Raw genomic sequence first — 14,624 nt, 5'->3', positions numbered from 1 at the left:
AATGGCGGTGAAGAATCGATGGGCCAAATGGCATAATTCTGCTCTCATGTCTACCTTCGAATTCATCGCAGACTGATAGATTTCTGAATATTTGAAGGTCCAAGGGGAACAGTGCAGGAAAGTAAGATTGAGACAGAAAATCTTGAATAGTGAAGCAGGCTTTGAGTGCTTGCTGGCCTCCTTCTCTCTTTCCTTATGTTTTTAATCTACGTAGTACCAATCAACATCATGGCATATCCTGGGTCTCGTCTTCACAACCATGTTCATTTTCTTCTCGTACGCATGCCCCCCTCCACCTCGTCGTGCCTGACTCTATTGAGAGAGATATTTATTTCACAGTTTGCCAGCACTGAGTGAGTGGATGTATTACCAGATGTGGTCTTGAGGGCAAGATTCCAGATTCATGAGTCTGCTGAATCAGTTGATGTGACTGAGGCACTGCAGTTGAATAGTGAGAGGCCTGCAGAGGGGGTGGTGCAGTCAGTTAGGTTTTTCCGTTGAGCTATTGACAGGTAATGTTTTAAAAATCTGGATTAGGTCATTTTGTTCTGGCTGTATCAGAGAATCCGTTCTCTGAACATAAAGTTGCTCCATCTAATGACAGTTCTACTGTGGAACATTACATAAGCATAAGTGGCCAGGGAGGGGATTAGGGCTGGCGGACTTTCCCTGTGCTAATATACTTTCCCAATGTTTAGCGCAAGACGTATAGACACACCACGCTGGTCCCCGAGGAACTGGGGATGATCATGGACTCCGAAACATTTGAGAAATCTCGCCTCTACCAGCTGGATAAAAGTAACTTTGGATTCTGGTCTGGGCTGTACTCCGAAATCGAGGGAACGGTGAGTAGTGCGTAAAACCATTTCAGCTGACTGTATGTAGAATTACACTGATTGACCAATAAGATTCTTCCCTCCCCCACCCACCTGCCCTCTCACCTGGCTTCAGCTATCACCTGCCAGCTTATACTCCTCCCCTCTTCCCACACTTTATTCTGGCACCTTCTGCCTTCCATTCCAATCCTAATAAAGGGTCCCCTGCCAAGATATTGACTGTTTATTCCCCTCCAAAGATGGTGCCTGACCTGCCGAGTTCCTCCAACACTTCGTGTTGTTCTGGATCTCCAGCATCTGCAGAGTTTCTGTGTGTTGGAAGTTGTTTTTCAAAGCCCAGTTACTACTTTCATTCACTGTGTCCCCACTCTGTAAATAGCCATTAAGATCTTGTTGCCACCGCTCTCTTCGATGATGATGGAGGATTTTTTCAAAATTCCGAGATTTCTGTGATTATTGGTGTGGACTGTAGTTTTTATTGGTCTCCTTTAGTTTTCTGTGTTTTCTCTAGTTGCCATTTTCTAGGTGAGTGATATGTTAGTTTTTGTGTGAGGGAGGGGTAAGGGATTTGGGGTTTGATGTTTTTGATGTTTTCTGTGTGGGCAATTTGTTAGTTTTTTGTGTGAGGGGGAGAGGTTGGGGGATTTGATGCTATGCTGCTGTTTGCTTTTTTTTGTGTGGGATAGGCTTTGGGGTTGGGGGTTTGATGTTCTAGCAGTTGTTTTCCAGGTGGGTGATCTCTTAGTTTTTGTGCAAGAGAGGGGCTGGTGGAGTTTGGAGTTTGCAAGTTTTGTTTTTTTTTGTGGGGGGGGGTGTTGATGTCTTTTGACAATTTTCTGTATTTCATGGCTATCTGGAGAAGACAAATCTCAGAGTTGTATTCTGTGTACTTCCTTTGATAATAAAATGAACCTTTTATCCTTTACATTTTCCTGGATTAGCTAAGTTTTATTTCACATATAGCAGGTCATAAGTGAGAGCTGAAGGTCAAACAAGAACTGCTGTTGCTAGAAATACTTTTTTAAAAATAGAAGTATTTAGCAGTTAAGCAGCATTTGTGGCAAGAGAAATGGAGTTAGTGTTGACTTCTCTTTTAAATAGAAATCTTCTGGTGTGTTCATGAAACTGGATATATTGTGTTGTAAAATTAGATGTATTTGGCTTTAAAACTACTTTGGACTTCACCAACTGGGTATGTAATTCTTGTAATAAAGTAGAGAGAAATTGGACTTAAGTGACAGTTGATCGGTAAATCTGGATTTGGGTTACTTTATAGTTTTACTTGTTTGTGTTGGATTGGTGATAACCATCAAAAACGAGGTTTAAGTTCCACATATTCCGTATTGTGTTCAGTTCTGGTTGCTGCATCATAGAAAAGACATGGAGGGTGCAGAGGAGATTAACAAGATACTGTGTGGGTTAGAGAGCATGTTTTACAAAGAAAAGTTGAGTGAGCTAGAGCTTTTTGGAGCAAAGGAGGATGAGAGATGGCTTGAAGAGATGTATAAGCTGAGGGGCATTGATAGCGTGCACAGCCAACACCATTTTTTCAGGGTGGAAATGGCTAACAGAAGAGGGTATAATTTTAAGGTGATTGGAGGAATATATGGGGACAGGGGGGGATATCACAGGTTTTTTTTAAGAGAGGTGAGTGCATGGAATGAGCTACTGGGGCGCTGGTAGAGGCAGAAACATTAGGGATATTTAATAGACTCTTAGATGGGCATATGGATGGCTACACAGGAAGGAAATGTGAAATTGACTTTGGAGTAGGTTAAATGTAGGCACAACATTGTGGGCCAAAGGCCCTGTATTGTGCTGTACTATTTTGTGTTCCACAACATATGAAAGATCTTTGTGCTTGTAACCATTGTCTATGTGCCTTAAGTCTGGGTTGAGTACTTGGAGTAAAATTACGATCATGAGATAATAGGAGCAGAATTAGGCTATTTGGCCCATTGTCTACTCTGCCATTTCATCATGGCTGACCCATTCCCCCCTCCCCCCTCCAGCCTCAATCTCCTGTATACCTTCGTACCCTGACCAATCAAAAATCTATCAATCTCTGTCTTAAATATATGTAAAGACTTGGCCTCCACAGCTGCCAGTAGCAACAATTTCCACAGATTTACCGCTCTCTGGCTAAAGTAATTCCTCTTCATCTCTGTTCTAAGAGGATGCCTCTCTATTCTGAGGCTGTGTCCTCTGTTCCTGGACTCTCCCACCACAGGAAATAACCTCTCCACATCCACCCTATGAAGGCCTTTCAACATTCAATAGGTTTCAATGAGGTTACCCCTCATTCTTCTAAATTCCAGTGAGTAGAGCCCCAGAGCCATTGAACACTCTTCATATAATAAGCCACTCAATCTTGGAATCATTTTTGTGAATATATTTATAGGTTCTGGTTTTAAATCTGCTGCTCTCTTTACAGCTTATCCTGTTGTTGGGAGGAATTCCCTTTCTCTGGAAAGTGTCGGGAAATATCATGGGGCGTTTTGGGCTGGGACCCGAGTATGAGGTAAGTGCCATTTGACAGAACAACAGTTTGCAACGCTGAATGACAAATCAAGCTGCAGACATGAATTAAATTGAATATGTTTTGTGGTTGGTTTGTCACAAGTTGAATACTGATTTCAATTTCTTGCTGCTGATAAACTGAACGTTGTTATTTGCAATAATATTTTTGTGATATTTATTTTGTTTTGAGGGTGTATACTCAGTAGCCACTTTATTAGGTATGAGAGTGGACCCCAGTTTGCTCTGCCGCTGCTACTGTAGCCCACTCACTTCGAGGTTAGATGTGTTGTGCATTCAGAGATGCTGTTCTGCAACACCACTGTTGTAACGTGAGGTTATTTGAGTTACTGTCTCCTTTCCGTCAACTTGAACTAGTCTGGCCATTTTTCGCCCACAGAACTGCTGCTCACTGGTTTTTTTGCGCCATTCCCTGTAAACTCAAGAGATTGTTCTGTGTGAAAATCCCAGGAGACCAGCAGTTTCTAAGATACTCAAACCACTCCTTCTGGCACCAACAATCCTTCCACAGTCAAAGTCACTTAGAAACAGAAAACCTACAGCGCAATACAGGCCCTTCGGCCCACAAAGCTTTGCCGAACATGTCCTTACCTTAGAAATTACCTCGGGTTACCCATAGCGCGCTCTTTTTCTGAGCTTCATCTACCTGTCCAGGAGTCTCTTTAAGAGACCCTTTCGTATCCGCCTCCACCACCATTGCCGGCAGCCCATTCCACGCACATTTAGATCACATTTTTTTGCCCCTTTCTGATGTTTGGTCTGAACCTCTTGACCATGTCTGCATGCTTTTATGCCTTGAGTTGCTGCCACATGATTGGCTGATCAGATATTTGCATTTTTGAGCAGGTGTACTTAATAAAGTGGCCACTGAGTGTAACATCAAGATTCCTGACTGATTAAGCAGGCTTTTTTAAAACATTTTGTGTGTCTCTGTCTCAAATGGATAGTTTAAGAGTGGAAGATGGTTGCAACAATGCTTTAGTCTATGGCTTTTGAGTTAGAGCCATCAACAGGTGTGGAGCAGATCTAGTTAGCCTTAGTGCTGGGCTTTATTCAAAATAAACCCTTTGTGCTGTTGCCATACAGGTGTTCTCTCTCTAAGACCTTCATGTGTCCTGCTTTCTGGCAACTGTTTACTTGAGCAGCTGCTGTACATCATATTATTGGGCTGGAGCTTACAGAAAAGTGAAGGCATTAACAATACGTGCACTCAAATCAAATTCAGTGCAGTGTGAATCTACAGAACCTAATGACGGACCTACGCCTAGCTACTGTTTGCTTTGTACAAGTTGCAGCTTGGTTTTCATCTCTTTTCCTTTTGGTCTCCTCTTTTCAGTCCCTTATTTTTAAGAACCTGCTGGATTTTAATCTAGTTGCAGAAAGTTAAGGATCTGGTTGTGTTATTTATAAAAGGTGCTTATGCTTTAAGGTAAATCTTTTAACATCTGAGTTAGAAAATGAGACATTTATCGCATTCCCACTTTAATAAATTGTTAGACATCTTGGGCAATGATCATTTTTACTATTCATTTGTTCTCGGTCTCCTTTACCTCCAATCTGTTCAATCTTTCCTTTCTTTACCTCCAATCTTTCCTTTCTTTAAAGGAGTTGACTGTCTTTCTGGTGCGTCAAAGTTCGAAGTGAATTATCAAAGTGCGTATATGTCACCATGTACAACTGAGATTTGTTTTCTTGTGGGCATACTCAGTAAATCCAAGAGCCATAATAGAATCAATGAAAGACAGCACCCAACAGAGTGGACAAACAACCAATGTGCAAAAGACGACAAACTTTGCAAGTACAAAAGAAAAATAATATTAATAGTAAACAGGCAATAAATATCGAGAACATGAGATGAAGAGTCCTGAAAAGTGAGTCCATTAGGTTGTGGGAACAATTCAATGATGGGCAAGTGAAGTTATCCCCAGTGGTTCAAGAGCCTGATGGTTAAGGGGTAATAACTTTTCCTGAACCTGCTGGTGGGAGTCCTGGGGCTCCTGTACCACCTTCCTCATGGCACCAGTGAGAAGAGAGCATGTCCTGGCTAGGTTCCTGATGGATGCCGCTTTACTGCGACAGCACTCCATGTTGAGGCAGGGTTTTACTGTGATGGACTCGGCCATATCTACTACATTTTGTAGGATTTTCTGTTCAAGGGCATTGGTGTTTCCATACCAGGCTGTGATGCAGCCAGTCAATATGCTCTCCACCACACTGCTATAGAATTTTGTCAAATCATTAGATATCATGCCGAATCTTTGCAAACTTTTAAGGAAATAAAGGTCCTGCCGTGCTTTCTTTGTAATTGCACTTGCGTGCTGAGCCAGGATAGGTCCTCCGAAATAGTAACACTGAGGCATTTAAAGTTGCTGACCCTCTCTACCCCTGGTCTCCCAGTGAGGATCGGCTCAAGGACTTTGGTTCTTCAAGGAATCTGCTGCTTAGTCTTGCTGAGTGAGAGGTTGTTGTGATACCATTCAGTCAGATTTTCAATCTCCCTCCTATATGGTAGCAGGGTGGAGATGCATCTCTACCAAAGGAGGTGTAAGGTGCTCCTTCCCTCCGCTAGCCTGCAGGTCACTCTTGGGCAATGTGCAGCAATTGCTTAACCCCTCCCCGATCAGGGTCACGTGAAGCCGTAGCAGCAGGTGGTGGATGATCGTACGAGCAGCTGGTGCGTATCACAACTCCTGGTTATGTGACTGCTGACAATAGGCAGACAATCTTTGAAGAGCAAATTCAAAAATCTGGGGTGCAAAAGGACTTGGGAGTCCTCGTGCAGGATTCCCTAAAGGTTGACTTGCAAGGTGAGTCGGTGGTGAGTGAGGCAAGTGCAATGGTAGCGTTCATTTTGAGACGACTAGAATATGAGAGCAAGGATGTAATGTTGAGGCTTTATATAAACTCTGACTCGGAGTACTGTGAGCAGTTTTGGGCCCCATATCTAAGAAGGGATATGCAGACATTGAAGAGAGTCCAAACGAGGTTCATAAGAATGATTCTGGGATTGAAAGGCTTATTATGAGGAGCATTTGATGCTTTGGGCCTCTACTTCCTGAACTTTAGAAGAATGAGTGGGAATCCTACCAGATCTTGAAAGGCCTTGATGGAGTGGATGTGGAGAGGTTGTTTCCTGTGATGGGGGAGTTGAGCACCAGAGGACACAGCCTCAGAATAGAAGAAACGTCCATTTAAAACGGAGAGAAGGAAATTTCTTTAGTGAGAGTGGTGATTCTGTGGACAGGCGACTGTGGAGGCCAAGTCATTAGCTCTACTTAAGGCAGAGGTTGATAGATTTTTTATTAGAGCATGAAGGGTTAAGGGGAGAAGGCAGAAGATTGGGGCTGAGAGGGAAATGGACCAGCTGCGATGGAATGGTGACGCAGACTTGATGGGTCAAATTCTGCTCCTTCAACTATGACTCTAAATGTGAGGGGGGGGAAAAATTAAAAAGGACCTTGGGAGCAAGCTTTTCCAAACGGAGGGTGGTGGGTATATGGAATGAGCTGCCAGTGGAAGTAGTAGAGGCAGATACAGTTAGGACACAACACATTGGGACAGGAGAGATTTAGGGGATATGGGCCAAGTGCTGTCAAATTAATTTAACTCAATATGGCAAATTGAGATGGGCCAAAGAGGTTGTCTTCTGCGCTATGTCAATATACTGTATAGAAAGTCACTTTTACCACTTTTATCACTTGGACCATTTCTTTCTCCTTACTCGACCATTGCATTTACTTTTGAAATAAGCTTCAACAAGTATTTCAATTGATTTGTACTTGCAGCGTTCAGTGGCTAGTTTTTTTTTCTCCAAAGTTATGCGTAGATGATTAAGGCCTCACTTAAAATTGGGATTTTTTTTTTAAAGTAACCAAGCTCTGAAGAGTGTTGGCAAAACTGGGAAAAGTAATATTGAATTTTATTAATTGTGGTTATTTGCAAAAGTTAATCGGCATATTCAGTTTGTGGGTGCAGCAAGCAGGAATGTTAGAAAGCTGGCTGAGTTGCTTGACATACACTTTGATAATAGAATTTACTTTAAACTTTGTTTTTTTGAAAAATAAAGTTGGAATCATTCCATTAAATAATGCCTGTGGTGTTTTACCTCAGTAACTTTTATTTTTTCTACCCAGTGCACAATTCTTGATGTGCTTGGTTTGGTATGTGGGGTATTGCTGCAGAGACAAGTAAGTTTAAGGTCTGGGGTTGTGGGAGCAAGCAGCCTTGATCTGGTCCAGAGAGAGAGGTTAGAAATCCCAAGAGTAAAAAGGGTAAAGGGCAGAAGCTGTAGATATAGCTGGAGCAGCACTGGAACTTGTGGGCAGTTTCCATATCACATTTATAGAATCATAGAGCACTATAGCACAGAAACAGGCCCTTTGGCCCATCTAGTCCATGCTAAACTGTTCTGCCTAGTTTTTATTTTCTGCGCCTTGTAGATCGTAGAATGTTTCTTACCTGAAGTGCTTCCATCTCTTGCGGATCATTGCAATAGCAACTTGTTTGTTGTGTGCAACAAAAAAAACCTGTTTCATTTCTTGCCGTTAACAGATAAGCCAATCTTTGACATTCTTATTTCTGGCGACCTTGTTCAGTGCAACCACAGGACTCCCCTGGAGCATCTACAACACCTTCGTCATCGAGGAAAAACATGGTTTCAATCAACAGGTCTGTCCTGAATATGTTTGGATTGTAGTGCCATTATCATCTATGAAGTATTTAATATGAGCTATTATTATGGAGTGGACAAACTTTCTAACCTTTTCTATGGGGTCTAAATAATTACCTTAAAATATTTAATAATAAATTAGGTTGTATTTTTTTGTTTATTGTCATTTTCTTGGGATGTGATGTTGTTGATCACCTGCAAGAATTCTCTACAAAGAATTCTTCAAGTTCATAGCTCCTTGAAAGTGGGTACACAGGTCGATAGGTTGGCTAGGAAAGCTTATGGAATACTTGCCTTTGTTAGTTGAAGCATTGAGTTCAAAAGTCAAGAGTTTATGTTGCAACTTTATAAAACTCTGGTTAGGCCACATCTGGAGTATCGCGTACAGTTCTGGTCACCCCACTATAGGCAGGACGTTGAGGCTTTGGAGAGGGTGCTGAAAGGGTGTACCAGGATGCTGCCTGGTTTAGAGGGCATGAGAGGCTGGATAAACTTAGTTTGTTTTCTCTGGAGTGGGGGAGGCTGAGGGGAGATCTGATAGAGGTTTATAAGATTGAGAGACATAGGTAGAATAGGGTGTACCTTTTCCCCAGGGTAGAAATGTCTAATACCAGAGGGTGTGCAATGAAGGAGAGAGGGGATAGGTTCAAAGAGGATGTGAGGGGTAAGTTTTTTTACTTGGAGTGGTGGATGCCTGGAATGTGCTGCCTGGTATTGTGGTAGAAGCAAATGCATCAGAGGCTCTTAAAAGATGTTTAGCTAGGCACATGGATATGAGGAAGACGGAGGGATATGGATGTTTTAGGGAGGAGGGATTAGTTTTTGGGTTTAATTTACATTTTAGCTGGTTCAGCACAACTTTGTGGGTTGAAGGGCCTATTCCTGTGCTGTACTGTTCTATGTCCTAAACCAGTGTGATCATTTGGTGGTAGGGTACATGTTGCAATTCCCATGGTTTAAACCAACAAACCTTGGCACAGTGTAACACTTATTTCACACATTCCCTCATTAACTGCCTCACTTTCAGTAAGTGAAAGAACATACTCTCAGACCACAGCTTAGGCTGTAACCTACAGGAAAATCAATTGAAGAGCAAACCAGTTAATGAGTCGTTATTAATATGTATTATACACTTATTCCAAACTTTAGCTGTGTCAGTGCCACTAGCTACAACAGACGCTTCCATAGACCAAACTTTGGACATTACTTACCTGGGATGTAGCAATCATTTGTTCTGGAGCTTATCATTACATTTGTGTATTCTGATTACAAATGTGGTTTTGGTAGTTCCACACTACTCCAGTTCCTGTATCGTTATCCCCTGGAACTTAACGCCCAGTCCTGAAGAAGGGTCTCCTCTTGAAACGTTGACTGACTATTCATTTCCGTAGATGCTGCCAGACCTGCTGAGTTCCTCCAGCATTTTGTGTGTGTGTGTGTGTTGCTTTGGATTTCCAGCATCTACCAATTTTCTTATGTCTATTAGTTCCGAATAATTTTGAAGATTTCCTTGAAGGTCGAATATCAATGCTGTTTTAGGTAGTTAGGTGATCAGATTCAGCACATCTTTTATTCAAGTCAGCTGCCAAAGAAATGAATAGCCCCAGAGAAAGCTTGTAATTGAATAGGATGGCTTCACTTCTCCCTGGAAGACTGATTTCTTTAAAAGACCTGAGTTAGAGAAGCAATTGGATATTGATTAATCCTTGTTGTCAAGGTGATAGTTGCATATCAGTGCATTTGCCATGTTTGGCTGTAATTGGAGAAGCAGCAACTTTAACCCTGGCTTTGTTGTGGGGAGTAACAAATCTAATAACACACAAGTAACAAATATGCCTGGTTTATTGTGGAATATCCCCAATAATTCACAAGTGGATTGTCAAGCAAATTTGACTGTAAAGCTATCCAAGCAGTTTCGTAGAACTGACAGGCGTGTCATGGCAAAGAAGTATTTCCAAGGCATTTCTTAAAGAACACAAGAAACTGTGTCTGGGTGTACAGATGTAGAGCAGGATTCCCAATCTGGGGTCCACGGACCCCTTGGTTAATAGTAGGGGTCCATGGCTTAAAAAAAAGTTTGGAACCCCGATGTAGAGGGAGGGATTTATAGTACTGGAATGCAGGGTTTATTGCACCGCAGGATGCATTGTCATTAATGTAAGAACTGTAATGCACACCAAATGCTGGAGGAACTCGGCAGGTCAGGCAGCGTATATGGAAATGAATAAACAGTTGACGTTTCAGGCTCAGATCAAGGGTCCGCAATGAGGACTCTTTATTCCTTAACATAGAAAAGCATTTTGTGTCTGTTAATTCTGCTGCTGCTTAGCATGAAATGTAGCAGGTAATAGATTTTAATGTTGTACTTAAATAATTTAATTTATTTTTAATTTTTATTGAGATACAGCACGGAATAGGCCCTTTGAGCCACACCGCTCAGCAATCCCCCGATTTAATCCTAGCCTAAACAGGGAACAATTCACAACGACCAATTAACCTACTAACCGGTATGTCTGTGGATTGTGGGAGGAAACTCGTGTCACGGGGAGAATGTGCTAACTCCTAACGGGCAGTGGCAGGAAATAAACCCGCATCGCTGGTACCATAAATTGTTGTGCTGTCTTTTATGAAAGATATGTGAAAGGTATTTATTCCCATCCTTGATTGCCTTTGAGGAAGTAGAGGACCAAGCTGCTGCCCTGCAGTATTATTGGCTAGGGCAGGGGTAGGCAACCTTAAGCACAAATGATTTTCTAGCATGTGTTATTCATTAATTTGAGGCAAAACATAACTAGATGTATTTAAATGGATAATTCCCATATTTCAAAGTTTTTTAATGGCATTTATCTGGCCCACCGTCGGCTCATTAATACGCGATCCGGCCCACAGAGGCAAAAAGGTTGCCGACCCCTGGGCTAGGGCATTTCAGGATTTGGACCCTGGTGCAAAGAAGGAATAATACATTTCCAGGTTGGGATGACTGGGGGCTTGAGAGGAATCCACAGGTCCTGGTTGGTTTGAATGATTTTTGTGAGTTTATTGAGGTCTAGGTTCACTGTTTCACAGACAGACTGGGACTGGTCAATTGGCAAAAATCAGGGCTGTTTAGGGCCTTTCAGATACCACGTCTACTACTTGAAGGCACTTTGTGCAAATTACTATTGTTCTGTATAATGGAGAAATGGACCAACCTGTCCGGCATTTTGACAGCTCCTAACTATAATGATAGAAAGCATCTCTCAATTCATGTACTGTAACTTATGACTAAACAATTAACTTTAAGCTTTGTTCCAGCTGCAGTGATTTTTCTCCCCCAGGATGTCTTTTTTTTAAATGCTTGGCCTGATTACCATTATTCAAAAGATGAGTTGAACTATCTGTACCCCTAAATGCTGGAATGAATGGCAGGTGACCCTATTATAACTGTGAACAAAGTCACCAGAGAGATGCAGCTGGTAGGTATAAAAGTCGTGTGTCTTTATTTGGGGCACCCACAAGCTGGCAGCCTTTGGAGTCAAGAAAGAGAGAAAAACAGACTTCACTGACCCAACATTGCAGCACATTTTTATGTTAAAGAAGAAATATAACAGGCCAATTTCTGAAGTCACAATGCCCTCATAACGCTTTTTAAAAATACTGTGGTCTTTGCACCCAAAGTAAGCGTTAATTACTGTGGTCTCTGAGTTGTGGTCATGCTTTGGGGTGTTGATTGCATTCATGCATATGCAGACATCGCAAGTCAATTGGATATCTTCTGTTCCAAGCTGCATTTTCAATGTAACTTAAACAATCCATATTCAGATGTGAAGGTTGGTTGAATTGCTGTTGAGATTAATATTTGCTATATACCCTAACTTCAGAATACACCCCAACAACCCTAGCCATGATGTTCACGAAAGTGATTTTGGGATTGAAAGACTTGTCATATGAGGAATGTTTAATGGCTCTGGGCCTCTACTCACTGGAATTCAGCGACCTCATTGAAGCCTATCGAATGTTGAAAGCCCTCAATAGAGTGGATGTGGAGAGGATGTTTCCCGTGGTGGGGGAATCTAAGACCACAGGACACAGCCTCAGAATAGCGAGGCATCTATTGAGAATGGAGATGAGGAGGAATTCCTTTAGCCAGAGAGTGGTGAATCCAAGGATACTTGGATAGGGTGTTGCAAGACTTTGACGCAGTGATAGTGAAGGTCTGGTGATATATCTGCATGTCAGGATTGTAGCATTGGAACAAGTGGGTGTTTATCTTGGACGCAGCCCAAGTGTTCTTTCTTTGTCACTGTGTGCTGTTAATTATGTCAGAGTGAAATTTCAGTCCTTACTTTCAAAAATAGAACCCCACAGGTTTTAAGGAAGTGAATTTTTACTCTTGTATTTTAAACAGCACAGATTTTTGGACAAAATCTGCAGCAGAGAAGTAGGACCTTCGCCCCATCCGGTCCTTGCCAGACCATTTAAACTGCCTAGTCTCATCGACCTGCACCCAGGCCATAGCCCTCCATGCCCCACCCATCCATATACCTATCCAAACTTCCCTTAAATGTTGAAATCGAAATCGCATCGACCACTTGCACTGGCAGGTCCACACTCGCCACCCTCTGAGTGATGAGGTTTCCCCTCGAGTCCCCCTTAAACATTTCACCTTTCACCCTTAACCCATGACCTCTGGTTGTAGCCCCACCCAACCTCAGTGGAAAAGGTCCGCTTGCATTTATCCTATCCGTACTCTGGTAATTTTGTATACCTCTTTCAAAACTCTCCTCAATCTTCTACGTTCTAGAGAATAAAGTTGTAACCTACTCCATCTTTCCTTGTAGCTCATCTCCTCAAATTCTGGTAACGTTCTTGTAAATTTTCTCTGTACTCTTTCAACTTTATTTACCTCTTTCCTGTAGGCAGGTGACCAAAACTGCACAGAATACTCCAAATTAGGCCTCACCAACATTTTGTACAACTTCAACATAACATCCCAACTTCTGTGCTCAATACTTTGATCTATGACGGCCAATGTGCCAAAAACTTTCTTTATGATCCTATCTACATGTGACGCCACTTTCACTGTTGCTGCAGAGATCTTAAACATGCAGGTAATGCCCATCTGAAATCATGGTGTTAATTTGCTCGGCTCTCAAAATGCTGAAGAAACTCACTGGGCCAGGTAGCATCTGTGAAGGGAAATGGACAGTTGATATTTGAGGTTGAGACCCTTCAGGATTCAGTATGTTCAGATCTGCTGGAACAAAGGTTTGTTTTTATGGCTGTTCAGTGTTCTGGATGCCTGGGCTGGGTTGTAACCTATTGTCTTTAATTTCTGCAGACTTTGGGGTTCTTTTTTAAAGACGCCTTGAAGAAATTTGCAGTAACTCAATGCATTTTGCTGCCTGTGACCTCGCTGTTGTTGTATATTATTAAAATTGGTGGAGATTATTTTTTCATCTATGCCTGGCTCTTCACTTTAATTGTTTCTCTGGTGAGTACCTAATAATGCTTATTCTTACTTCTGCTTGGAAACATCCAGTTTCCTTTCTAAACCTTCCGGAGGATTTAATTGATAGAATATAATTCAATGGGGAAAAGGAAAATCTTATCTTTATTCAAGTGGCAGCTTGTGAAAATCTGTACAATATTTACCCAGCTGCTGGACATAAATCTGGCTCAGTCTTAAACTGGTTTACATCTCCAGCTGCATCTACTAAAGTACAATTGGTGGGATGCCTTTTCTCCCTTCTTGTATTCATGTTAAATCTGATCGTGACCTGGTGACAAGTTTCAAGTGCTCATGTCCAATAAATTTCAAAATGCTTTTGTCCAGGACACCTTCAAGGATTGATGCCTGAAAAAGGTGGCATCACTGAGGACATGCCCTCTTCTCATTGCTACCATCCTGAAGGCACGCATTCAGCGATTCAGCAAAAGCTTCTTCCCCTCTGCCATCTGATTTCTGAATGGACGTTGAACCCATGAACACTAGCTCACCACTTTCTTTATTTTTACACTACTATTTAAACATGCCAATGATATTAATACTGATTCTGATTATAATGTAGACAAATGCAGCACATTAGCAATACATGGCATGGTTTAAGAAACTAAGGTTAATTTTGTTAATTTTAAAAGGAGAATTGGTTGATTTAGTGTATGGATAAATGGAAAATGCTGCTGCTAGTTTGTGCTTCAAACCCTAAAGTCCCCAGAGGTAGTTTGTTCATCTACTCTGAATTTTTCCCCTCTATCACCTAGTTGAATTTCATTTTCGTTTGGCCAAATATCCAAGAAACAGCTGCATTTCAAGTTCTAATATTAATTCCTTTGCGGTTTTCCTGAAGATTTGAATAAACTTTTTAAGATCAAATGCTGTAGCCATGTTGGTTTGTGGTGTGAACTTTTGTTATTGAGATTGAAATTAAAATGTTATTCCATTGAGACTGCCAATATTCTGGGGAATGGGTCGTTGATAAGCCAATCTGCAGAAGCTGTATTAAAGAATATAAATGCTTGTAAATGCTTTCGGTTAGACAAATGTAATAATTAAAACTAATTGTGAAGCATTTGCCATAATTCTTTGTTTTTTTTTCTTC

At 41.6% G+C, this 14,624-nt stretch overlaps 1 protein-coding gene across 1 annotated transcript in view; it reads left to right on the top strand.

Moving 5' to 3' along the window:
* Positions 1-14,624, top strand: part of zmpste24 (zinc metallopeptidase, STE24 homolog) — a 38,791-nt gene that overhangs the window by 7,432 nt on the left and 16,735 nt on the right. Inside the window, exons 2-5 of the mRNA XM_063035043.1 lie at positions 699-845; positions 3,271-3,357; positions 7,926-8,042; positions 13,364-13,516. Coding sequence (XP_062891113.1) covers positions 699-845; positions 3,271-3,357; positions 7,926-8,042; positions 13,364-13,516 — 504 coding nt within the window. The remainder of the gene's footprint in view (positions 1-698; positions 846-3,270; positions 3,358-7,925; positions 8,043-13,363; positions 13,517-14,624) is intronic.

The sequence above is a fragment of the Mobula hypostoma genome, chromosome 28, assembly GCF_963921235.1.
Source record: "Mobula hypostoma chromosome 28, sMobHyp1.1, whole genome shotgun sequence".
In the NCBI taxonomy this organism is placed as follows: Eukaryota; Metazoa; Chordata; class Chondrichthyes; order Myliobatiformes; family Myliobatidae; genus Mobula; species Mobula hypostoma.
The sequence above is the reverse complement of the archived record's forward strand: the minus strand, read 5'-3'. Positions and strand labels throughout refer to the sequence as shown.